Source organism: Hyperolius riggenbachi, chromosome 12, assembly GCF_040937935.1.
Source record: "Hyperolius riggenbachi isolate aHypRig1 chromosome 12, aHypRig1.pri, whole genome shotgun sequence".
Classification (NCBI taxonomy): Eukaryota; Metazoa; Chordata; class Amphibia; order Anura; family Hyperoliidae; genus Hyperolius; species Hyperolius riggenbachi.
This window is the reverse complement of record NC_090657.1, coordinates 21,804,294-21,831,967: the sequence shown is the minus strand read 5'-3', so window position 1 is coordinate 21,831,967 and position 27,674 is coordinate 21,804,294. Positions and strand designations below refer to the sequence as shown.

General features: G+C 45.4%; 1 protein-coding gene across 4 annotated transcripts in view; it reads left to right on the top strand.

The window, feature by feature from the left end:
• RHOT1 (ras homolog family member T1) overlaps positions 1 to 27,674 on the top strand; it is a 74,257-nt gene extending 46,583 nt beyond the window's left edge. For 2 of the 4 annotated variants that reach the window (XM_068263797.1, XM_068263798.1), the window contains exons 17-21: positions 2,436 to 2,555; positions 9,114 to 9,316; positions 12,538 to 12,660; positions 22,206 to 22,349; positions 26,312 to 27,674. In XM_068263797.1, coding sequence (XP_068119898.1) covers positions 2,436 to 2,555; positions 9,114 to 9,316; positions 12,538 to 12,660; positions 22,206 to 22,349; positions 26,312 to 26,429 — 708 coding nt within the window. In that variant the 3' untranslated portion in view covers positions 26,430 to 27,674. The remainder of the gene's footprint in view (positions 1 to 2,435; positions 2,556 to 9,113; positions 9,317 to 12,537; positions 12,661 to 22,205; positions 22,350 to 26,311) is intronic. The other 2 variants (XM_068263799.1, XM_068263800.1) reach the window with 2 other exon arrangements.

Below are 27,674 nucleotides of genomic sequence, written 5' to 3'. Positions count from 1 at the left end.
ACATGTTTGTATTGCCAAAACTAGACACTCCTGTTTTGATTTATGACAGGTAAACTCTTTCCTCTCCCATAATGTACAGTGGTTTGCAAAAGTATTCGGCCCCCTTGAAGTTTTCCACATTTTGTCATATTACTGCCACAAACATGAATCAATTTTATTGGAATTCCACGTGAAAGACCAACACAAAGTGGTGTACATGTGAGAAGTGGAGGGAAAATCATACATGATTCCAAACATTTTTTACAAATAAATAACTGCAAAGTGGGGTGTGCGTAATTATTCAGCCCCCTGAGCCAATACTTTGTAGAACCACCTTTAGCTGCAATTACAGCTGCCAGTCTTTTAGGGTATGTCTCTACCAGCTTTGCACATCTAGAGACTGAAATCCTTGCCCATTCTTCTTTGCAAAACAGCTCCAGCTCAGTCAGATTAGATGGACAGCGTTTGTGAACAGCAGTTTTCAGATCTTGCCACAGATTCTCGATTGAATTTAGATCTGGACTTTGACTGGGCCATTCTAACACATAGATATGTTTTGTTTTAAACCATTTCATTGTTGCCCTGGCTTTATGTTTAGGGTTGTTGTCCTGCTGGAAGGTGAACCTCCGCCCCAGTCTCAAGTCTTTTGCAGTCTCCAAGAGGTTTTCTTCCAAGATTGCCCTGTATTTGGCTCCATCCATCTTCCCATCAACTCTGACCAGCTTCCCTGTCCCTGCTGAAGAGAAGCACCCCCCGAGTATGATGCTGCCACCACCATATTTGACAGTGGAGATGGTGTGTTCAGAGTGATGTGCAGTGTTTTCTGTAAAAAAGAGAGAAATCGAGAGCCCAATATGGTGTAGTATGTCAGAGATACGAAGGGAAATGAATAGGTGAGATGGTTATACTCACAAACATGGGTTACCGCTCAGGCAACCACTGTATAGGCAGGTGAGGAGATTAGACCTGTCCTCACTCAGGATTAAGAAGTCGCTCTCTGTAGATCAGAAAAAATGGGGTAGGGTCACCCCTCCACCTGGGGTGGACTCAAGTATACTGGTAGGTGATCAGAGGCGCCAGCAGAATAAAATTAATATAAAATTAAGAATTGCCGGGAGGGAAAGTGGTGGACTTCCCTTCAATAATTAGACACCAAGGTCTGTCATCGAATCAAACAAATACATTTATTCAATAGTACCCCAAAATCTGCAACGCGTTTCGTGGGAGCAGACCCACTTCTTCAGGCAATAAAACGGGGACAACAAACACAGCAATCAATGTGCAGTGAATTTAGCACCTCTGTGAATGGACAGAGGTGCTAAATTCACTGCACATTGATTGCTGTGTTTGTTACCAGTGTTAGTTTTCTGCCACACATAGTGTTTTGCATTTTGGCCAAAAAGTTCCATTTTGGTCTCATCTGACCAGAGCACCTTCTTCCACGTGTTTGCTGTGTCCCCCACATGGCTTGTGGAAAACTGCAAACGGCATTTCTTATGCTTTTCTGCTAACAATGGCTTTCTTCTTGCCTCTCTTCCATAAAGGCCAACGTTGTACAGTGCACGACTAATAGTTGTCCTACGGACAGATTCCCCCACCTGAGCTGTAGATCTCTGCAGCTCATCCAGAGTCACCATGGGCCTCTTGACTGCATTTTTCATCAGCACTCTCCGTGTTCGGCCTGTGAGTTTAGGTGGACGGCCTTGTCTTGATAGGTTTACAGTTGTGCCATACTCCTTACATTTCTGAATGATCGCTTGAACAGCGCTCTGTGGGATGTTCAAGGCTTTGGAAATCTTTTTGTAGCCTAAGCCTGCTTTAAATTTCTCAATAACTTGATCCCTGACCTGTCTGGTGTGTTCTTTGGACTTCATGGTGTTGTTGCTCCCAATATTCTCTTAGACAACCTCTGAGGCCGTCACAGAGCAGCTGTATTTGTAGTGACATTAGATTACACACAGGTGCACTCTATTTAGTCATTAGCACTCATCAGGCAATGTTTATGGGCAACTGACTGCACTCAGACCAAAGGGGGCTGAATAATTACGCACACCCCACTTTGCAGTTATTGATTTGTAAAAAATGTTTGGAATCATGTAGGATTTTCCCTCCACTTCTCACATGTACACCACTTTGTATTGGTCTTTCACGTGGAATTCCAATAAAATTGATTCATGTTTGTGGCAGTGATATGACAAAATGTGGAAAACTTCAAGGGGGCCGAATACTTTTGCAAACCACTGTATAGTGTCCTTTCTCTCTTTCACTATCCTTCTTTCTGTCACTTCCTCTATCTCCCCCTTCCCCCTTTCCCCCCCCTTCCCCAAGGGATCCCTTGTTCTTCCCCAGTTCCTTGCACTCTCTCTCATGCTGATAGATGGAGTGTCATTGTGCTGCGTGCCCATCTAGTTGTCTCCTTTCTACACTCAAACATCTTATCTATTCTTCCCCTCCAGCTTCACCATGTCACAGAGTGTGAGGCCTTATCTCCTGCGGACGCAGCCTGTGATGTCGTCTGTCTGGTGTATGATGTCACCAACCCCAAGTCCTTTGAATACTGTGCCAGGATATTTAAGGTTGGTTTAGTATGTTTTCTGTGTAAAGGTTTCCATAGGATGGGGCTGATCTGTCATCCCCTTCATAAACCCCCGGCGGTAGTTACACGACTGCTGTGCCTTATTGCTCAGAGTCATCATGCATGTTTTTTGCCTGTTATCACTGAACACCTCTCCGCCTGTAAAGAGTGTTCTGATGCTGTACAATCATGCTCCGTACGCTCATGCAACCGCGGCCTTCAGAAGATGAACAACAGTAACGCATGAACAACGTCTGCATATTTCAGCGATAGTGCAGACAGTCTCCCAATCGGATCATTACTGAAAGAGCGAAAATGTGTAATTCGCAGAATATAAGTGTTTTGAATGGATCGATCGTTTCCCATTGTGCGGTATGAACATTTCATAGCTTTTCTCAGCCAAACCGATCTGCCAGGACGGATCGGTCTACATGGCCGATAATTGTGGTCTTTTGCCATTGTTGGGACTTTTTTTTAAATGATTATCAGCCAACCCGTCAATCGTCCATTTTCGATGACCTACATTGCATGTGTGTATGGAACTTAAAACATACGCACAACAGGAGGAGGACAGGAGCCCTGTTATTGAGTGTTGTGTTATCATTTGAGGATAAATGATGGCGGATGAATAATCGGTGGTGCAATAGTTACTCCGATAGTGTGATTTCTGTACCACCTCGACACTTGCAGCACTTTTGTACATACACATTTTTCCACACATATTTTAAAGTGCACCGTGCGCATACGTGTGAGGAAGAACAAGTACTTCATGACGAGAGCATTTTTCACATATCAGCGCCGCTCCCATACATTCACCAATAACTTTATTACTACTTATCACACCTAAATGATCTATATATTGTTTTTTTTTTTTAGGATAAATTAGGCTTTAGCGTGTGATTATTTATTTTAGTAATTACCTTATTTTCTATGCATTTTAAAGGGAAAATAAGGTCAAAAATATAAAAACACTATTTCTCCATTTACATGCAGTATAGCTTTGCAATTAGCAATGCTAACTATAAGTCAAACCCACACATTTTATTCGCTTATCCATCCTGGTTATTACAACATTAAGATTATGTTCCTAGTACAATGTATGGTGACAATATTGTATTTGGAAATAAAGGTGTCTGATTTTTGCTTTCCCATTGTACACTATCTATAATTCCAATACCTTATTTTCAAAAATATTAGTAATATACCCTCATGGCACACATATTTAAAAAGCCAAGTTCCTAAGGTAACAATATATGTTTTTTCTTTTATATTCTGTAACTTTTTGTTTTCATTTTTCAAGTCTTTTATTTTGGTACAGAATATGCGAAAATGTAATTGTTTTTGATTAAGTTTGTGCCTAAAAAAAATACACAAGACTTGGGCCTCAACCCTAAAACTCTCTAAACTGTATTCTACTACCTATCACGGTTAAAATGTTACCACATATATCTCTTGTAGTGTTCCTACAACCTTTCCAATTTTGAACGTGTGTCCAAGCTTTAAAAATGTATTCTACAACTCGTCACGGTTAAAATGATACCACATGTGCCTGCCACATTTAGTAACAAACTGGTGGTGCAATCTCCACAATTACTCTGGAAGTATATATATATATATATGTGTGTTCTGTTGTCATGAAGTGGTTAAAGTGCACCACGCACATATGGGTGCAAAAGGACACGTATGTTTTAAATGCACATAAATCGGAATAAAAAAATGAACATTATGTGGAGGAAAACAGCAGGCGGCATTTGTTCTGCATAAAACTAATTCGATGTGAACCAACACAGGCTGTCACTTCTAATGTGTGCGGGAACAGGCAAAATAATGCATCTAGCGGAAATGAGGCCTGACAAATTACTGTATCATAAGAGATTCACCTGCTGTGTGCATTGTCCTCTTTTTTTGCATCGATATGTCTGATTTGATCGCGTCTACAAGAAATCAATGCAGCAAACGCTTTTCTTTTGAAATCGATGAGGTTGATTGCGGTGATGGAAGATTTTGCTCGATTGGGAGCACGTCGCCAGCAGCACTGATATCTCAATAAAAGCAGCAGAGCTTACGCTCACCTGTCAGCTGGTGTGTTTTATCTGCACCGCCAAACTCTCCTTCCTGTCTCCTCTCACCTGCGCGCCTGTGTCATTAGCTAGAGTCAGAAATCAAACACTTAAAGTGGATCCGAGATAAACTTTTACTCATTGCATAATTGTGTTCCTTTCATATAGTTTATAGAATATTCCCCAAGCCAAATACTTTTTTTTGTTTTAATCCTCTAATTCCCTATAAACTAAACAAGCCTCGCCCACAGCTTTTTCACAGTGCCTTGGCACTCTCAGACTCGTGTAGCAAGGGCTTATGGGAGCTCATTCTGGGCAGGAGGAGGTACTAGCCAGAGATTTCAGAGGCAGAGGGGAGTGGAGATTTCACAGGCTGAGCGCTGGAGATACAGATCAGCTTGCCTGTGTGTAATGTGACCATTAGAACATGGCTGCCCTCATTGTATCACTGGAATACATAACCATAAACTGTTGAAGCTGTTTGCAGCTAGATTTGCTGTGTAAACGATCTAAACTTTAGATAAGATATATAGACTAGTTACTTGTTATAGTTAGTTTTTCATCTCGGATCTTCTTTAAGGCCTCTAGTAGCTGCAGGAGGTATATGCCACGCTACCTGTAGTGTTTGGCCTCTAGTGTTTATCACTTGACACAGGCCCCCTGGGAGAGAAGACAGGAAGGAAAGCCTGGTGATGGTGAGAAGACTCGCTAGCAGAAGGGTGATTTGGCTACACTGCGCAGCCTGGGGAGGGGGTGGGGGGGATGAGGACTGGGAATAGCATGCTCTGATTTTCAATAGATTTCATGAAAATCTGTGTGTAGTGTGTAGAGGGGATTCAGTCAGCTAGATCCATCTCTGATCAGATAAGAATATGAGAGGGCGATATCTGCTGGCTTCATCAACCGTTGTATGGCCAATAGATAGAGAGAAGAAAGGGTAACTCTGCCTCACTGATAATGTCGGTCACACAATCGCTTAACCCCCTTGGCGGTATGAAAAATACCGCCAGGGGGCAGCGCAGCAGTTTTTTTTTAATTATTTTTTTTTAAAATCATGTAGCGAGCCGAGGGCTCGCTACATGATAGCCGCTGCTCAGCGGCATCCCCCCAGCCCCGCCGATCGCCTCCGGCGATAGGCGATCAGGAAATCCCGTTCAAAGAACGGGATTTCCTGGAGGGCTTCCCCCGTCGCCATGGCGACGGGGCGGAATGACGTCACCGACGTCGGGACGTCATTGGGAGACCCGATCCACCCCTCGGCGCTGCCTGGCACTGATTGGCCAGGCAGCGCTCGGGGGCCTGGGGGGGGGCCGCGCGCCGCACCGGATAGCGGCGATCGGGCGCGCGGCGGCGGCGATCGGGGTGCTGGCGCAGCTAGCAAAGTGCTAGCTGCGTCCAGCAAAAAAAAAATTAAGCCTGAGCGGCACCCTCCGGCGGCTTACCCCGTGTCACACACGGGGTTACCGCTAAGGAGGTTAAGGTGGCCATACATCAGGCGACTTGGTGGCTGATCGACCATCTCATTTGATTATTCTAATCTGAAGAAAAACCGTGCCGCCGAGTGCATGTCCAACCGACAGCGTGGACGATTTCAGGCCAAAATTGGTCAAAATAATCTGACTTGCTGCATGATGTAGGGTTGACTTGCTCGATGGTGTGCACGGCGGTAAAGGCGTGCGATATCGTCCCAAACACCGAATGTGATGAGACCCCCGACACTATCCCCTCTAATGTGTAATGTGCCCCCCGATGCCTAGTGCACTATACATTACCTGTCCTTGGCCGCCGCTTGTCCTCTGCTGGCTCCGCGCGCACTTCTTGCTCCATACATGCGCCCCACGTGGTTGCCGGAGTAACGGGGCATGTGTGTGATGTCACACATGCCAGTGTGTATGCCGGCAGCCACGGGGGGCGCGTATATGGAGCAAGGAGTGTACCTGGAGCCAGCAGCAGGCAGTGTATATAGCATGGGGAGGGGGGTAGAGGGAGTCATTACATATTGGAGGGACGCCGGATGTGGCGCACACGGCCGATTCCGGATCAATTTCAGCATGAATCGACCTGCGGTGTATGGGCAGATTTGATTTGAGAGAGATCTGTCTCTCGGTTGAATCTGCCCATCATCGCTAAATGTATGGCTACCTTTACTGTGGCCTGGAGGAGCAACCTGTCATGATAGCCAGACATCTGTTATCCTGAGGAAAAGCAGCGGGGAAGGAAATGTGATAACTACCTCACATGAGGAATTAAAAAAACAGCAGTGTGAAGACTGTACGATTTCACATGTTCATTTATAAGCATCTTCATCGGCATCCTCAGGTTTCAGGAAGTCTTTGACTAGATTGGTATGTTCTTTATAAGGGCCATTTCTCTGCATGTATTGGTAGAAGATGGAGGTGGTTGTACATTGCACTAGATATATATCGTACATAAATTTGTCCATGCCAAGCGGTGGGAGCCTGTAGCCACGCCATTAAAATGTGCAGTTGTGACCACAGAAATGTCGTTAGGCTGTCAGTGTGACCAGACTGTATTTAGCCTAATATTACAAGTCCACGTAAGCATTATATCCTACATGTATCTTATTACTATTACAACACTCACAAGTAATAAGAATTCCTACCACTCCAAAGTAAAATCCCTCCAGGTCCCAGTTAGGCCCCGTTCACACTGAACGCGTTTCCAGCCGCGTTTTGGAAACGCGTGCAGGTGGCTGACACGCACGACATCAGACAGTGCATAGAGTGCACTGTCTGATGTTCACACTGCATGCGTTCCGGACCTGTGCGGTCCGGGAACGCATGCTGCACGCATTTTTTGCCAAAACGCGTGGCTGTCCCATTCACTTTTCAGTGATGGGATCAGCCACGCAACGCATACAAACGCGGATGGCGTGCGTTCGTACGCGTTGCATTCCGCGTGCGTGCCCGTCCGTGTTTGTAATGTGAACGCGGCCTTAAAGAGAACCCAAGGTGGGGTTCTAACAACGAAATCCCCATACAGAGGCCGGGTCTTTCTATAGAGCCCAGCCTCTGTTGCTATTTAGATTCCCCCTAAGCCCCCCCCCTGCGCTCTGCGAGACCCCATAAATCACAGCCGCTCTGCAGACACAAAGCGTATCAGAGCGGGCTGTATTAACCTCCATAATGCCATTCTCACCGCTCCCCTGCCTCCTGCATCGCTCCGGCCCCCGCCCACGTCCCTTCCCTCCCCGCTGATTCGGAGGGAAGGTACGCGGGCCGAGACCGGAGCGATGCAGGAGGTGGGGGAGCAGCCGAGACTGACAGGAGGAGGTAAACACAGCGCGGCTGTGATTTATGGGGTCTTGCTGAGCGCAGGGGGGATTTAGGGGGAATCTAAATAGCAACAGAGGCTGGGCTCTATAGGCAGACCCAGCCTCTGTATGGGGATTTCGTTGTTAGAACCGCGCCTCGGGTTCTCTTTAATATAAGACAACAATCACAGAGTGATACGATCTTATCTAAATGTTAAACAATCCCTTTAGAGATGGGCTCCTAGCCCAAAAGAGACAGGTGCGCCCCTTTTCTCCCCCTCCACCACTCACCTCTGCTCTAGTTTCCTGTCATTGCCTCAGAACAGAAACATCTGACTGGTGACCTGTGCATACATTGAGATCATCCAGTAAAGGTGTCTGGCGCCTGTGTAATGCCCCATTTGCTTGGGCTGACTGCCGTAACCATAGTCCAGGGCAGGTAAATAGGTGAGTTTGTGTCCTCATGGAGTGAGAGTTTCATTATATCCTACAATTCTTCAAAGTCCGCTTTGGAACACTCCTGTCTAACTCAGATTACTGCTTGCTTGGCCTCTGATTGAAACAGGTTTCCCCTAGCTTTAAAGGGGCACTATGGTGAAACATTGTAAAATATGTGCAAACACAGACAAATAAGTACATTTTTTTCCAGAGTAAAATGAGCCATAAATTACTTTTCTCCTATGTTGCTGTCACTTACAGTAGGTAGTAGAAATCTGACAGAAGTGACAGGTTTTGGACTAGTCCATCTCTTCATAGGGAAAAGTAATTTATGGCTCATTTTACTCTGGAAAAAAAGTACTTCTTATTTGTACATGTTTGCACATATTTTAAATGTTGCAATTTTCGCCATAGTGCCCCTTTAAGTAGATCTCTTCTTAATGCATTTACACAATCCGTTTGCAAAGAAAGATGGAGATTGAGTCAGCTCCACCTCTGCAGACCTGCCTAGAGAGGCCAGTAAATGTGAATTAACACTGCAGCCCTGGAAGGTGGGAGTATTTTCCAGAAACACACAGAAGTCATCAGTGCGGAGGGAAAGTACTGTGAGAACATGCCTCAGTAACTCTTTAAATTCTGCTTTGATGTGCTATGTTCAGGTCACGTGACGGCCTGTTTGGGCTTTGCTCTGTTGACCTTATACAAGAAGGTAGAGGCGGAGGTGAAAGACTTTATGAAGTAGAAGATCTGCAGATACTTTGTCTTATGATTCTCGGTTCTCCTACAGCAACACTTCATGGACAGCCGGACACCCTGCCTCCTTGTGGCAGCCAAGTCTGACCTGCATGAGGTGAAGCAAGAGAGCAGCATTTCCCCTGCTGAATTCTGCAAGAAGCACAAGATGCCTCCACCGCAGGCTTTCACATGTAACACAGCAGATTGCCCCATCCGGGACATCTTCATAAAGATGACCACTATGTCCATGTATCCGTGAGTATAACCTGCGTATGTTTGCTCGTTTGTCATGTCCCACCTCCTCCTTTTATTGCATTGCAGCATGGCTGGCCTCCTTGTTCTAATGGCAGTACCAACTGGCCTGCACTCTCAATGTCACGTGACTCCCAACCTGGCCTTGTCATGTTACTGCAGCCTGGTCATTCTCCTCGCTGTCATGTGACTGCAGCATGGCTTACTGCTTCATTGTCATGTGACTTCAACTTGGCCTACCTCTGGTCATGTGACAGCAGCCTGACCTTCTTCTTGTCATGTGACTTCAGCCTTGCTTACCGCATCACTTTCATGTGGCCACAGTCTAGTCCTCCTTTCCACTTTTGTCTCTTACCAACATAGTGATCTGGCTTACATTCATTTGATTACAGCTTAGGACATTTTCTAGCTGCCATGTTACCACAGGTTATGCACACCTTTCTTTTCTGGGTGAGACCACAGCTTGTCCTTTGCTTTCCCTCTCATGACTGGCCTGGTTGAGGTAGAATGCTGTAGGTTATTACGTGACCACATGACGACCTAAACAGACGTATTGTCTCCTGTGGCTGTTGAAGGTATTTGTATCACGCTCATACATGCTACACACACTTCTCATAGACACTTGTACATTTCATAACCCATCTTTAGCCCTTTTTTGTAAGCTGTGCATCTTTTAAGGGGGAGTCAGGGATGAAACTGGTGCAGATAAGGGTGTACATTACACACATTATGAGACAAGACTAAACCTTCCTATCCTGCATCTCCCTCTGTTATACAGAAGACTTGGCTGATTCTACGGTGCTTTTAAAATACGGTGATATTAGCATCCCAAACTGCTTGCGGCTATTTAGGTGACACTATAGGCATGGCCACATCAGTGTGATTTCTCTCCTCTGCTGTCATGCCAGATCCTTCTCTGCTTCACCTGCCCTGGCATGTTGCCAGTCTATGCTCTGTCAATGAATTTGCACACTTCCGTTGTCTGGTAGCCCCAAAGCCAGAGTGGCTCGTAAACATACGGTTGATTTAGTACCCTGACTAGATTGCTGGTGACAGGTGATCGCAGCTTGTTGCATGGCTCTGACAGTGAACAGGTTTATAGCATGTTTTTTATTTTCCCAGAAACCCTTGCACCAGGCATGAAGGGTCATCTTCCTCTGCGCAGCCATGTTGTGTGCTCTGTGCGGTCCCCTCTTGTATGCTCCCAGTGTGTGTGTGTGTGTGTGTGTGTTATATGACATCCCCTAATTATTTAACACAGCCATGAGGGTCCTGTCATCAGGATGTAAATACAAATGCTCCTTTCTCCTATGTGTCATGATATTATCTCTGTTACATGGTTGATGGCTCTTCTCTCAGGAAGTTATGTATAGATTTGTGATTTATGCTTTTCTGAGTCTTGTGTTGATATGAGGGGACCTGCCGTTATTGTGCTTCCAGCCTCTATGGGACAGATACACCTCATATCATATGTGTACTCTAATTGTTCCTGTCCTTTCTCTTTTGTAACAATTATTTATTGACATCCCCATTATTGTATGGAACTTCAAGTACTTGAAATAGGTGCAAACAGAAGGTCTCCTGGTGAGTTTTAGTTACAGGTAGATGGTCTCCAAGATAGGGTTGGGGGCAGAGAGATGAACTTCTGGTGAGTTTTAGTGACGGGCAAATGGGCTTCTAGTTAGGTGTGTTGACATGATGGGCAGATGATGTTTTAGTTAGATGTGGTGATGAAGGGACTTCTGGAGAAGTGTGGTAACAGACATATGGTCTCCTGTTTAGTTGTGGTGACGGGCTGATGCTCTACTGATGAGGTATGATTATGTGAGGGCATGGTGATGTAATGCCTCTTGGTGAGTTATGGTGGCAGGCTCCTGGTGGGGTGTGGTCATAGGTAGATGGTCTCCTGATTAAATGTGTTAACAGGTAAGATGGCTTCCTGGTTAGGTGTGGTAATGGGCAGATGCTCTCCTAATGTGGTGTGGTAAGAGAGGCAGATGTTCTTCTGTTGAGGTGTGGTATCCTGACAGCAAGGTGGTGATTTGCAGATGGTTGGTGAGACGTGGTAGCAGAGATGCACCTTCTGTTAGATATGTACACTAGTTGGTTCATGTCAGAACCCTTTTTGTAGCAATCACTCGGCATTCCCTTTATTATAGGGAAGTTCAAATAGCTGAAATAGGTGACAGATGGTCTCCCAATGAGGGCTAGTGACAGGAAAGTGGACTTCTGGTAAGTTTTAGTGACAGCCAATTTGTTTCTGGGGTGGGGTGGCAGGTAAATGGCCTCCTGGTGATATCCTGTCACAGGCATATGGCAAAATATGAGTTCCAGTCACAATTCTATGGCAACAGGGAAGATGGCCTCTTGGTTGGTGCGATGTGGTGATGGGCACACCAGGTGAGGTGTGTTGTCAAGCAGATAGTCTCCCCAATGAGGAGTGCTGACAAGCACATGGACTTCTGGTGATATGTGGTGGTAGGCAGATGGTCTCCTTGGTAATGTGTTACGGGAGATGACCATCCAGTTGGCTGTAATTAAGGGGCAGTTTTGAGGTGTGATCTGTGGTGACAAGCAAATAGGCTTTTTGATGAGGTGTGGTTAAAAGTGTTTTATCTCCTATTTAGCTGAGTGACATGCAGATGGTCTCTGGAGTGGTGTGGTGACAGGAAAATGGTCACCTGCCAAAATGAAAATGTAGGGAAAAAAAGGTGAAAAAGCAGTGGGAAAATGGCTTTCTGGCATGGTGTGGTGGTGGAAGATGATTTCCTAGTGAAGTATAAAGAGAGGATGAGCTCCCTGCTGAGGTATTGAGACAGGAGATGGCCTTTTCGTAAGTTGAGTTGACCGAGAAATGGCCTGGTGCGATGTAGTCTCAGGAGATGGTCCTCTGGTGAGTTGTGTTAATAGTCACATGGTCTTCTGTTGGGATGTGATGTTGGGCAGATGTCCTCCTAGTGCAGTATGGTGATAGACACCTTGTGGTGAGGTGTGGCATATGGTGCATATTTCCATGTAATGAGTAGAGCATTTGTATAGCTGTGTACAGGCATTATATAATACATCCTGCCTGGCCACTGTTATATTACGGTCTTGATTGTTGTTGCTGTAGCAGTGACAGTAATAGTCTATTAATGTGAAGGGTAGCAGGCAATGCTTATGTACTAATGACTGTGTGATGGCTGCACTTCCTCTGACACTGTCTCTTCTGTGTGTCTCCGCAGTCATGCCCGGTTACGTTGCCTGTGTATCTGCAATAGGTGTACGTACTGCCTGTGTCAGAATCTGCTCCACTCTGACCTCGTCCAGGCTGTAAAGAACAAACTCTTCACCACCGTCGTCAACAGGTCTATCATTTTATTCTATGCTTGCACTCAGTGCCTTTAAGGCTTCTGCTTATTATAAACAAGACATAGTAGCCTGCTTGCCTTAACCCATTAATATCTGGTGTAGTGATCATTCCTCTGCCCAGGGGAAACTAACGTATTAATATGTATTTTCCATATGGACTAGTCATGTGGTTATAGATGAGAATTCACTAACCCATAGTGATACATAATTGAAAACATTTTTACATGTGAATGTGTGTGTTCCTGCCCACAGAACTTACATGTATATATGCAGCCTTCTCAGAGTGCTTGTTTAAGACTTGGGACATTTAAAACAAAAACATATACACACACTGATCAGCTAATCCACCTGGCGTTCAATGTGTAGGCCTCTCTTGTGTCACCACAACAGCTCTGATCCATTGAGACATTAAGTACACAAGACCTTTACAATGTGACTTCTGGTATTTGGCATAAAAGATGGTATCAGCAGAATTCAATTTCTATAAGTTGCGAGGAATAGCATCAATAGCTTTTCCAGCACACCAGGGGCATAACTATAAATCATGAGCCCCCCCCCCCCCAGCTAAGCATTGATGCTCCCCCAATGTTTACACCCTTTCACACGCCAATCCCTTCGTGATCCTTACAGCCTGGAGGCCCATCTTGCAAGGGTCATAAATAAAGTGTGGTCATCATGACTTTCACACCCATAACAAGTGTAGCCACAAAAACAACTCATCTAAAGGATGGACCCATTAATCCGAGGTAGTGAAGTAGTAGTTGGAGCCCCCTTACAGCTCTATGCCCCCCCTCCTCCGCAGTTGCAGGAACTTTTCCCCTCTAGTTAAGCCCCTGCAGCACACCCTACAGGTGCTCCAGCTGATTGAGATCTGAGAAATTGGGAGGCCAAAGTAAATGCGATTCATCAGACCGGGCCACCTTTTTCCATTGTTCCATAGCCTACTTTGAACGCCCCTGCGCTTAACTTCAGGTGCTTTCATCAGGGGACAATGACTGGTAAATGGCTACAGAATAGCTTTTTATCATGGCTAACATTGATAACTCAGGGGTGAGCCTTTGTCTGTCACCAATTTACCCATTGCCCTGCCTTGGACAAATTAGAACTGTTGTTTTGGACATACTGTGACCCAGTCATCTACTGTAGCCATCTGTGACCCAGTCATCTACTGTAGTCCAACTCTTGTCCCTCAGATACGTTGTCTTGCCAAATTGTTCTGATTAAACCACCACCACCACCCACTTTCAGTGTAATAAGATAACTGTATGTCCTTCAACTACCAGTGGTGTGTGCGTGCGTGCGTGCGTGCATGATGTCCAGAAGGTTATAATTAGTTTCAGAGTGGTGAACAGGGTGTATACTCGAACAGTACATTGAGTCAGTGGTGATCACTCCCATAATCCCTCAGTTTCCTCCCCTTATAGTATGTCCCTCAGTACTTTTGTCTGCCTTTTTGCATATATGGTCTTACAATAAGGTGGAGGAAAACTCCTCCTTTTCACTACTCTGGTTAATGCATCTGCTACCTATACCTGTTCTGTGCTGTTTCACTTTCCATCTTTTACTGCTTCACCTGAGGTAGCTCTTCCATTTGAGAAGAATCTGCTTGCCATACTAGCCAGTGATGAGACAGAAGAGAGCAACATGGGCACAGTTGGCATGATGAGATATTGGACGATTTGGGCTAAGCATCAGCACATATAAGGAATGGTGACACATTAGACTTGGTGGGTGGCTCTGGGGGATTCTCAGGGGATTGTTTTCAAAAGCATTTCCTGAATGGCAGTTGATAAGGCTAACTGCCAAAATAGTGCCCAAGCAAGTAGGGAGAGAACTGGTCTCTTACTATTTTGGCAGTTAGACTATTAGTTCAGGAAATGCTTTGAAAACAAAGAAAACCCTAATAATCCCCCATGAGAAGATGGACTAGTCCAAAAAAATGAGGTGGGATATCTGGTAGCGGGAATGAAGAAATTCCAAGTCTGGTGGGTGGGGAACAATAAGGTGCAGGATCTGATGGGTGATAAACAATGAGTCATGGGATCTGGAGAGTGTAAAGTGTTGAGATGCAAGATCTAGTGGTTGGTTAAAATTTTAAGCACATGGTTCCTGATCTGGTTGGTGAAAAAGGCAGTCAGACATAATGCAGACCAGTGAGGGACAGGATCTGTTGAGGGGAAGCAATGAGTTGTAGGTTTTGTTATTGTAAAACTTGCGGTGAGCATCTGGTGGATGGATAATGAGAAAACGTGGGATCTTGGTTTTTGGCAACAATGAGATGTAGGTGGTTGAGAAAATACGAGACAGAGGATCTGGTAGGTGTGAAAGCTAATGTGTCACATTCGGGGGGAAGGGAGAGATGAGGCAACAAATCCGGTGATGGAGAAGGTTGAGGTAGAAGATCTGGTGGGTCTACAATCGCAAGATGTCAGATTTTGTGGGTGTAGAAAACTGTGGTGGATCCAATTAGACAGGAATAATGCTGTGGCAGGGAAACAATCAGGAATGAGATTTGGTGGGTTGGGAATGGTGAGATATTGGATCTGGTGAGTGTAGAAGGATGATCTAGTGAGTGGGAAACCATGAGGGCTGGTGTCTGGTGGGAAAGGAAGGATAAGGCATTGAATTTGGTAATTGGAGAAAGATGTGACAGAATTGGTTGGTGGACAAGGATAAATGGACCCAGCAAGCGTAAAAGCAAAGGTAGCAGATCGGGATGTGTGAATAAAGATGAGTCGGCAGATCAAATTGGTGTGTATAGATGAACAAGATGTTTGATTATCCTGCTGTACTGTAATGTTACCCAGAATCCCTTGCTCATTCTGTTACATGCATGCCATTATGTGATGGGCTTCCCAGAATCCTCTGCGTTTGCTGTGTTGAGTTGTTTCTCTTCTCTTCATGACAGGTGCTCATTTCAATGTGTCTGGGCAGTTGTGACTCTGTTGCTGCTGCACCACATCTCCCCACTAGCATTCATATAGATGCCCCCTTTCATCATGCCCCCCCTCCTTCCATCCATCCTTGTGTGCTGTCTGTCCATAATAGTGGCCTCTGGTGACACAAATGTGACCTCTTATCTGACAACCATTGTTGGGATGCTGAGTAGTCTCCACTCTGTGGGCTGAATCAGCCAGTTACAGTTCACTATGGCATACGGGAGTTCTGGTGGCTTTATCAGATTGAGTACCTTTAACTGCCAAGGAACCTCCATGTTTCAGTCCATGGTGCCAAGGCTAACCATTGCAGTAAGAGTCACATTTGTCTCATCAGCTACCATAGAAGTGCATGTTACTAATCATAGCGAGTGGTCAGGGGGTCACAGAGTCTGACGTGTGCTGTAACATCTGCTTCAGGCATGCATCATTGGTGAGGGCGCTAGAGTTGTCTGCATGAACTACTCTTTCCAGGAGGTGGCAGTGTTGTGCTATGTCTGTAAAATATCTCCAAGAGGTGGCAGTATTGTGCTGTGACTACCCTATTACACCCCCTAGAAGACAAGCTTCCATGCCACCTCCTTCCCCACCAGGAGTGATACGCTTTACAGTATTTGTTCCACCTCCCTGCCACTGCTCTCCTGCATCCTTATCTCCCACTGCTCCTTCTCTTCTCACTCCTCATTAGGGATGATCAGTGAGATGCTAGTAACGTGATGCTAATGTAATGCAAGTTTATGTAAAACCTGGAAATGGGTCAATCAAAGGCAGCCGCTTCTGCATTTGGTTGGTTCATTTTCAACCTGTATAAATCTGTATACAATTTACGTGATCTTGGAAATATTTACATATGACCGGCTATCCCTATTAATTATCATCTACTGCCTCTATTCTACCGTTCTCTTTAGTTCCCCCCCCCCCCCCCCTTATAACACTTCTCCTGCTCCCTGATATTTCTCTTCATCCTCCACATTTCTTCTTTTCCACTCCATTCCTCATCCTCATCCTCTTCTACCCTATTTCTCATCTTCTTCCTTCTCCTCCACTCCATTCCTCCTCCTCTTCTACCCTGTTTCTCATCTTCTTCCTTCTCCTCCACACCATTCCTCCTCCTCCTCCTCTTCTACCCTGTTTCTCATCTTCTTCCTTCTCCTCCACACCATTCCTCATCCTCCTCCTCTTCTACCCTGTTTCTCATCTTATTCCTTCTCCTCCACACCATTCCTCATCCTCCTCCTCTTCTACCCTGTTTCTCATCTTATTCCTTCTCCTCCACACCATTCCTCATCCTCCTCCTCTTCTTCCCTGTTTCTCATCTTATTCCTTCTCCTCCACACCATTCCTCCTCCTCTTCTTCCCTGTTTCTCATCTTCTTCCTTCTCCTCCACTCCATTCCTCATCCTCCTCCTCTTCTTCCCTGTTTCTCATCTTATTCCTTCTCCTCCACTCCATTCCTCATCCTCCTCTACCCTGTTTCTCATCTTCTTCCTTCTCCTCCACTCCATTCCTTCTTCATCTGATTTCTTCTCCTTTTTCTTCCTCCGCCGCTCATCCTTTTCCTGCTTCATTAGTCAATCTTATTTCTCCTCCACTTTCTCTTACCTCTTCTCTTCATTCCTTTGGCTTTACCCTCATTCCTTTTTCCCAACTACCGGTAATTATTTCTCCACATCATTTCTCTTCCTCATTCCTCCTCCTAGGTATAATCTTTACCTTATCCTCCTTCACCGCATTCCTTCTCTAGCTAATTTTTATGTCCCTGCACTCCTTGTCCACCTTTTTCTTCTGTTACCTCATCCTTCTGCCTCCTTCACTATAATATTCCTACACTTTGGCCATCATTCATAAAGCATTACCTGCATGCGGTAACGCTGAAAACAGCAGACTTTACCGACCACTTAGCAAAATGTCAATTCATAAAGGCTGTTACCGCATGAAAAGCTGACATTACCGACCAGGGAGATAAATTACCGACTTGGCTGCAGTTACCGACAACACATGTCAGTAAATTGTCAGCAAATGTCAATTCATAAAGCCTTCAACAAGCGGTAAGCCTGGCGGTAGTTACCGACACCTCTAGTGAGGCGATAACAAGTTACTGACAGCTCTGATGAATGCAAAAGTGCAGAGAGCCGAAGTCTGTTTGAGTCATCAGTGGAGAGAGCCAGAGAGCCCTCTGTGTGAATCATTTCAGCAGGCAGGGAAAGACTGTGTGACTCATCTGTCTGAGTCATCAGTGGAGAGAGCCGTCTGTGTGAGTCATATGAGCAGGCAGGGAAAGACTGTGTGACTCATCTGTCTGAGTCATCAGTGGGGGAGCCAGAGAGAGCCGACTGTGTGAGTCATTTCTGCAGGGCAAAGAGAGAATCGAGACACTTCTCTACTCTACCGCTCAATGGGCTGCGGTAATTTACCGACCTCCAAGGGCAGCTGGGGAAATCTTTATAAATTAGCACACAGACCGGGAAAATACCGAGTGCGTTATTTTCCCGACAAGATTTTGTTATCGCACTGCTGTTTATGAATTGAGGCCTTTGTTCTTCCTCCATTCCTCTGCCAAATTCTTCCCATTTCTCCTTATTCCTCTTCCTTTACCGATTTCTTCTCCTCTTATTCCTCCTCCACTTGATTTGTCTTACTCATTTTCCTCCTCCTTCTCCACCTTATTGCCCCACCATCCCATTCCTCCACTGCTACATTCCTCCTTCACCTCGTTTCACTTGCTTCAGCTGTTATTTCCTTTTCCCCATTCCTTATCTTATTTCTTTCTCTCTCATCTCTCTTCCACATCATTTCTTCTCTTTTTCACACCTCGATCCTCCTATCCTATTTCTCCTCCCACTTTATTCTTCCCCATCCTCATTCCTCATCCTTAATGTTTCTTCCAGCATATATTCTTTCTCCACCATGTTCTGCCTCTACCGTAATACGACTCCTCATCCCCTTTTGTAATTATGGCTCTACCACATTTATCCCTCGCCCACTTCAGTTTTCCCCCTTCGCAAATTTCCTCTCACTAAACTGAACCCTTTCTCTACCTCATTCCTGTTCCTTCACTCCAATCCCTTCTACCCTATTTCTGTTTCCTTTCTACTAACTGATTTGATAGTGACCGAGGGACAACTATGGAGGGAGGTTACACTTCAATAAGGATGATGATAGTAATAACAAGGACCTAGTTGCAATGATTCTATGAGATAGGAGCCCCATTCCTTCACACCTTTTTTGCACCGAACCCTTTCCGTAGTAATAACATAGTTGAGATTTGTGTGTTTCTGTCTGGAATGCTTTGGCTATTTGATTTTGTTTTGTGGATACACCGTGTGCAGAGCTGTGGTCCTCTGGACTGAGTGGATTCCCTAGTATTGGGTTAGACCAGGGCTGCCCAATAGGTCGATCGCGATCTACCGGTAGATCGCGACCGCCTCCTCGGTAGATCGCGGCCTCTTGGCCGCGTCTCATTAAAGAGAACCAGAGATGAAGCAACCTCATGTATTTTACCTTATAAATCAGTGGGAACATGACAGTAAACACCTAATCTGCTCTTTGTTACATTGTTCTCTGTTTAATTTGCCTGTTATCACCTCTAAGATAAGAATCCCGACTAAGCAGTCGGTCTGGCTTTGCTACAGAATAATTATAGCTGAGACTGTGTTCTTTGCTGTCTTCAAGTCCAAGCCTGCCCCCTGCTGGCTTTGCTTAGGAATCATTATAGCTGAGTCATTATAGCAAAGCCAGACTCAATGCTCAGTCCGGGATTCTTATCTCAGCTAGATAACAGACACTTTTAGCAGTGAGGATGGAACAGAGAGCATGGTAAATGTTTTCTCTAATGTTCCCACTGATTTCTATGGTAAAATACACAAGGGTGCTTCGTCTCTGGTTCACTTTAAATTTTGCGGCCAGCAGCTCATCATGTTTAGCTGCTGGCCAATAAGAATGCACGGGAGACGGGGAGAGAAGACGCGGCGAGCAGAGAGGGAGGAGAGAGGCGGCGCGGCCGCTACGTCATGGCTGGGGGCGGCGCCGGGCAGCCTGCAACGTGCGTGCTGGTAACATGCCCGGCGCTGCCCCCAGCCATGACGTAGCGGCCGCGCCGCCTCTCTCCTCGCCGCGTCTTCTCCCCGCCAGTCATATTGGCCAGCGGCCTGCCTGCCGGAGGTTCCAGGAGTCCAGAGGACCCTGGCTAACCTACGCTACAGGTACCTATACCTGGCTAAGCTACACTGAGGGCACCAATACCTGGCTAAGCTACACTGGGGGCACCAATACCTGGCTAAGCTACACTGGGGGCACCAATACCTGGCTAAGCTACACTGGGGGCACCAATACCTGGCTAACCTACACTGGGGGCCCATATACCTGGCTAAGCTACACTGGGGGCCCATATGCCTGGCTAAGCTACACTGAGGGCACCAATACCTGGCTAAGCTACACTGGGGGCACCAATACCTGGCTAAGCTACACTGGGGGCACCAATACCTGGCTAACCTACACTGGGGGCCCATATACCTGGCTAAGCTACACTGGGGGCCCATATGCCTGGCTAAGCTACACTGAGGGCACCAATACCTGGCTAAGCTACACTGGGGGCACCAATACCTGGCTAAGCTACACTGGGGGCACCAATACCTGGCTAACCTACACTGGGGGCCCATATACCTGGCTAAGCTACACTGGGGGCCCATATGCCTGGCTAAGCTACACTGAGGGCACCAATACCTGGCTAAGCTACACTGGGGGCACCAATACCTGGCTAAGCTACACTGGGGGCACCAATACCTGGCTAAGCTACACTGGGGGCACTAATACCTGGCTAACCTACACTGGGGGCCCATATACCTGGCTAAGCTACACTGGGGGCCCATATGCCTGGCTAATCTACACTGAGGGCCCATATACCAGGCTAACCTACACTGGGGGCCCATATACGCGGCTAACCTACACTGAGGGCCTGTATACCTGGCTGACCTACACTGAGGGCCCGTATACCTGGCTAACCTACACTGAGGGCCCATATACCTGGCTAACCTACACTGAGGGCCCATATACCTGGCTAACCTACACTGAGGGCCCAAATACCAGGCTAACCTATACTGAGGGCATGTAACCTATGCTGCAGGCACATATACCTGGCTAACGCGGGCGGGGGGGAGGGGGGGGGGACGCGTGCTTAGCATTTGGGACGTTGGTAGATCTCCTGGCCTCGGCAAATTTTAAAGTAGCTCGCGAGCCGAAAAAGTGTGGGCACCCCTGGGTTAGACAGTCACCACCTTCTCCTTGACCCAGCCCATTAGAATATTTTAGTAAAATGTGCAGTGCAGTGATTTTTGTAGTCTTGCTCCCGAGATATGAAAACCTCTACTCAACACCACATCCTATAGCAGTCCTCCTGGGACAGGCTACTTATAAAGTTACAATGCAGGGTCATTACAAGTAATGCTTTGCATCACCAAAACCTGCATATAAAATGTGAAAATTGCCAAGATGCTTTGCAGTGGTATCTCAGTACTCTTCTGAGAAAGGAATGATGAGGTGACATCCGTCACATTCTGCTTGGCTCCTCAATGGTTGCGTCTGAGACCAAGCTTAGGACATCTATGAGGTCTTAAGCGAAGACTGCTTTCTAAGCTGATTGAAGCAGCTCTGACCAGCAGTTCCAGCACTCTGAGCCAAAGCTTTCATAGATGCTCAGCAGCATGTTGTACATGGATTACATTATGCGAGTGTGCACTGGAAAAATAAAGAAAGGGGACGGGAAGACACCGGGAGCCCGATCTGGTGTATTATCTCACATGCGATTTTAGTCGATTGTAAGAAATTATCCCATATACTCACAAAGCCGGGTTGCACGTGAGGCAACCAATCTGTCACATGTGGGGAAGTACCGTCCCCACTCGGCCTTGTGATGATGTTTCGGTGGTCGCAGCTCCTTCAAAAAGATGCCACCTGTCAAGGTGGTGTCCCATGGTCCCAGGGGAGGGTATACAACACGGGAGGATAGGAGACGCCCTAGAGGAGTGGCTTTTAAATCAATAAATACATTTTAAAGATATTTATATAAAAAAAACCATAAACCAATTGGTAAGTAATGGTTGCTGTCTATATACCCCAGTGGTGAAAACGACAGTTTAAACCAATTATTAGTGTGACAATATGGAATGATCTTACCTTAATAAGTAGTCCCTCCCAATATGTAAGAAAAAATGCTTTAAAAGGGCACTTAAAATGACAACGCGTTTCGCGGTTCAAACTGCTTCATCAGGACGTGTATCGTGCCGGAGTAGAGAGTTCCCCAGAGTCGGGCGCCTGTAGCTTAACTTATGCGAGTGGGTTTTCAGTTTTGTGGCACTTGCTGCAGGTTGCTGCCCAGCATTTTGTAGTTGTATGTTGGCATAGTTTGCTTTTGCTACTAATTGGTGAAGCCCTCTGCAGGCCACTGCCCAGCATGTTGTAGAAGGTGTATATTGTCAGAGGTGGGGTGTTACTAGTTATAGGTGACGCCTCTGCAGCCTGCTAACCAGCATGTTGTTCAGTGTGTATATTGTCAGGGTTGGGGTTATTGCTGAGCTGTTCCCTGACCCCTGTATGCATGTGTGTACAAGGTTAAGAGACTGGCTAGATACGTTGGGGGAGTCGCTCATAGCTGATATGGACAGCAGTCTGGGACATCAAGTACACCCCGTCTCCCATATGGAATACTCCATCTTCATGGATACGTCCGCTGACCCAGCATTAGACCGTGCCAGGTACCCGGCATGTCTGCCCTTTGAGGGGTGTGTCCTAATTGAATAGTAACACTGTAATTTTGTTCTTGGCACCTGTACTAAACTGTGCATGGTGTTCCCTTCCCAGGATTTGCTTTATAATGTCACCCTGTTCCAGTGTAACTGGAAACTCATGCTCCTGTATTAACACATCTGTCTTGATTATGGCAGCCTCTAACAGACATGTCACAGGCCAGTATCCACCAATCTCAAAATATAAGCACATGGCCAACATAATTGGCCAGGCCTAAGGTCCACCAATCTTTCATACGTAGATGGCCGATATGATTGGCTGGGCCTGAGATCTACCAATCTTATATACGTAGATGGCCGATATGATTGGCTGGGTCTGAGATCCACCAATGTAATATAAGTAAATGGTCGTATTCAAAGAGAAAAGAGATCCATGTTGGTGTTAATGATCAAAACTGCAACCCAACTTCAACTACAGACAATCTTTATTAGGTGCAAAACAATCTGAAAACAATTGAAAACTCATAGCTTTATGGGGTACTGGGCAAACAGCATGCAGAGCGGTAAAACATATTTTTTGCGAATTACACTTGAAATAAGTCTACAAAGTTCAAAATGTAAACATAAAAAAATAATATGAACCATTTGCACAAGACATCAGTGTAGCAATAAAAAGCCCTCTGACGTGTGTATAAATAAATGACTGCACATTCGCAAGACTGCTCTGTTTTAAGTGTCTAAACTGCAAGGCTATACCTGGAACTTGTAGTCCGCCGCTCTGCCACCCCCACAAGCTTTCACGAGCGTTGGGTGTCCCGCTTCTCCAGAGGAAAACAAAAGTGATCACCATCAGTGTTTCTATACAGGGAGAAGCTCTCTTCTAATGTCCTGATCCTCCCGCATGTATCTGCATGTTGCGTCGCCTACAGTGAAGCATACAGTCTATAAAAAGTATATCACCTTTACCATCACACAACAACACCATCTCTAAAAAATAAATAAATAGTGGGCTAATAAATGACAGACTCTTACGTTCACCTCAGTTCATTAAAGGGGCACTACAGCGAAAAACTGTAAAATGTAAAATATGTGCAAACATATACAAATAAGAAGTACATTTTCTCCAGAGTAAAATGAGCCATAAATGACTTTTCTCCTATGTTGCTGTCACTTACAGTAGGCAGTAGAAATCTGACAGAAGCGACAGGTTTTGGGCTAGTCCATCTCTTTATAGGGGATTCTCAGGGATTTATTTATTTTCAAAAGCACTTAGTGAATGGCAGTTGCTCTGTCCAAATGCCAAAAAACTGTGTAGGGAGCAGGAAAGCTGACCAGCATCATTGTTTAAATCCTTTTTTGGGGATATCTTTATAAAGAATAAAAGCCTGGCTGAGAATCCCCTATGAAGAGATGGACTAGTCCAAAGCCTGTCACTTCTGTCAGATTTCTACTACCTACTGTAAGTGACAGCATTATAGGAAAAAAGTAATTTATGGCTCATTTTACTCTGGAAAAAAACCGTACTTCTTATTTGTATATGTTTGCACATATTTTACATTTTAGTTTTTCGCTGTAGTGCCCCTTTAAGGGTCACAGACTGTGGCCTGACTTAGTATTTTCTCTGGAGTTTACACGGTTTCGCATCACCGAAGGAGCTTATCACCTCAGGCAATGCTATACTCTCCCCACCTGCTGTTTTCTATGACACAGGTTGCCCCTCCTCCTACCCCTTGCTTCTCTTTATTGGAGAAAGTCTGTCAGGGGCTGCCAATAACTGTTCTTTTTTTGAAGGAGGCATGACACAGGCTGCCCCTCCTACCCCTTGAAGGAGGCATGACACAGGCTGCCCCTCCTCCTTGAAGGAGGCATGACACAGGCTGCCCCTCCTCCTCCCCCTTAAAGGAGGCATGACACAGGCTGCCCCTCCTCCTTGAAGGAGGCATGACACAGGCTGCCCCTCCTCCTCCCCCTCGAAGGAGGCATGGGATACGGCATACACATCCCACACCCCTTGCTAATTTCCATGACACAGGCTGCCCCTCCTCCTCCCCTTGAAGGAGGCATGACACAGGCTGCCCCTCCTCCCTCTTGAAGGAGGCATGACACGGGCTGCCCCTCCTCCTCCCCCTTGAACGAGGCATGACACGGGCTGCCCCTCCTCTCCCTTGAAGGAGGCATGACACAGGCTGCCCCTCCTCCTCCCCCTTGAAGGAGGCATGACACAGGCTGCCCCACCTTCTCCCCCTTGAAGGAGGCATGACATGGGCTGCCCCTCCTCCTCCCCCTTGAAGGAGGCATGGGATACGGCATACACATTCCACCCTTTGCTAATTTCCATGCCACAGGCTGCCATTCACACTTGTTTCCGCTGTTCTGTGTAGAAGGACATGAAATACAAGATGATTCTTGCCTACTCTCCCACACTGCACTCCATAGGAGGATACCTGACCCAGTTTGCCACACAGACGTCCTATCATTCTGCCTCTTCCTGCTGCAGGGGGTGTGACACAAGGGCACATATGCAATTCCACTTTTCTCCTGTGTTTTCTCCTAGGAGATAATTTTTCATCTACCATTTAAAATAACCTTCCAGCACTTTTCAACTGAAAAAGTACTGAGAAGTACATACAAAAGTACTATCAAAATTATTCTGAGTATTTTCTTGCTTGCTGCTGGCTTACCAGGCATTTTATTGACATTTAAAAATATCACCTGGGAGAAAACCTCAGGTGAAAAATTGAATTACATATGGCCCAAGGTGTCACTCACTTTTCCTCCTGCAGTCTCTTTTGCAGGTGTGTCACAGGCTGCCACTCGCCCTGTTCTCTGGAGGAGGCGTGTCACAGGCAGCCACTCCCCCTTCTCTCTGGAGGAGGTGTGTCACAGGCAGCCACTCCCCCTTCTCTCTGGAGGAGGCGTGGTACCAGGGTCATCCAGAAAGTAAAGACCATTTTCATTTTAATCAGCTGGTTCACAATCCAAGGTTTCTATCCCTTAAAGTGGACCTGAACTCTTGCACAGGACAGAAGGAAAACGTAGAGAAATGCACCCTGTATGTATTTACAGAGTTTAGTCTGTCTATTTCCCCCTCATCTGTGTCTAATCACAAGTTGTAATTTGATCTCTCCCCATTGTCAGCTGACTGCCAGGGTAGATAAGCTAATTTGAAGGCACAGGATGTTAACAATATGTCTGCTTCCATGAAAGCAGGAAGTAGAAAACCTGCAGATTTATTGTAGTATTTGTATCAGCTGTAACAAAGAAATGTTTTTCTTTAAAGGTTATTATGCTGCTGTTATCTTTTAGAGCAGAGAAGAATTTCTGAGTTCAGGTCCATTTTAAGTTTCCATATATTTTTGACACTTGCGCTGTGTGCTTTGATAGAGCGGTAACTTTTTAATTACTTATGTCATCTTAGTGATGTATATTTTTTTTTAGTGCAATGTAGGCTTTCTCTGGGTAATATTTTTATAGTCCTTCTACAGATTTTTCCATATTTTACCCTTCCTAACTTTCACATGACATGTCCCGCAGTTGTAAATCACATACAAATATATTTTTGAGCCCCTCTCGGTTAAAATGATACCACAAGTGCCATATTTTCTTACAAACTACACTATTGTAATAAAACTATAAACAACTTCTCTTAATTTTTTGGAGCAGTCTTTAAAATTAAGGCATTTTGTGTGTGTGGAGGAAGACTCCTCTGTAGCCACAACATTTTGCTTTTGTTGGAGTTGATTGATTAATCTTGAGGAAAAAACATTATTATATTAAGTGAACCAAGCTCCTATTGCTTTGTAGGCTATAATGAGAACATTTATATGGACTTCTCCCTTGCTTGCTATGAGAGGATGGGCTGGGTTCACTCGTAGAGGTTTAGGGGGGACATTTTAGTTGTTGCTGCCCTGATGACTTACCTGCACTGATAGTAACATCATTCTGTTTTGTGTTTTCTCTCCTCTGTACAGGCACATGTCACAGGCCGACCTTAAAGGTTCTACGTTTTGGTTGCGGGCAAGTTTTGGTGCCACTGTCTTTGCCGTCCTAGGATTTGCCATGTACAAAGCTTTGTTGAAGCAGCGATAATATGAAACGGACTGCCTCCTTTCCCTATTTTGCCTGACCTACAGACAGTCACCCAATCTTCTCTGTACTCCATGCGCTGTGCAATCCTGCTAGCTTAGTTATTTATATTATTATTCATTAGAATAACGCTACCCATGGTTTCACCACATGGTGTGTCAACAGTATTCAGCGCCACAAAGGGGACATGATGGCGACGATCTCCAATGGTTTTAGTATTTCTGTTCATTTTGCTCTATCCAGGGAGTGAAACAAAACTGGTTGTGTGAAAAGCTGGTGGTGACTGTTCTGCAGATCTTGGTTTAGGAGAGGATTGTGAACTGGAGGAAGAGCAACATTTTGTGTTTGGATGGAACTCCATGTGGAGTTTTCAGGGAAGCAGGCAGTTGCCAGATAGAGATTTACTCAATCAATGGTGGTTCTTCTTAATTACCTTGCAAAGACTCACACATGGCCATTTTGCTCCTATGATCCAACTTGACATACAGAACGTCAATGGAATGGTATCCCTTCAGTCTGCATAGTCACTCAGTGTTTTTGTGGCTAATCAGTTGTCTTGTATATAATGTATATAATTTGTCATTCAGCTGCCTTCCTACTTGCCTTGAGTCCCGGACGAGCCCCCAATATTTCTTCTACATGAACCAGTCACTTCCTGTTGCAAGTGCTTACAGTTCCTTTAACATAATCTTTCTCCAGTGACTGCTGCTGAGTAAAGTTATGTCAGTCTGAATGTCTAGAGAGGATCGCCTCTTTATTTTTTAAGGGTGCATGTAGACTGCAAGAGCTCTGCCTTTACCCATTAAATGTTACCAAATTGTGTATTTTTTTTTATTTTTTTTTGGAAAGCACTCAGCTGATACTGCCATCTATGATCTGACTGACTAAAAATGCCTATGTAATATTCTGGCTATTTATTTTAACTTTATTCCTTATCAGATGTTTTGTTTTACAAACCGAAGTCCTATATGTATAATTTGACACATTTTAAGTTTCAGAAGAACGATCCACCACCCTCATCTCTCACCGTTTCCCCACCATGAAGTTTGGGTTAATGACACAGATTTTAATTTATTTGCTCTTCTGTAATGTCACACCTGCCAGAGCTGAATTCCACCCATCGCCCCATCGTTTGTGGTGCAACACATCTCACGACAGTAACCGCTCACATGAATTCTATATTTTTCAACACCGGTTTTTGTGGTTTTCATTAAAAAAAAAAGAACAAAAAGACCGTGTGTACCTCAA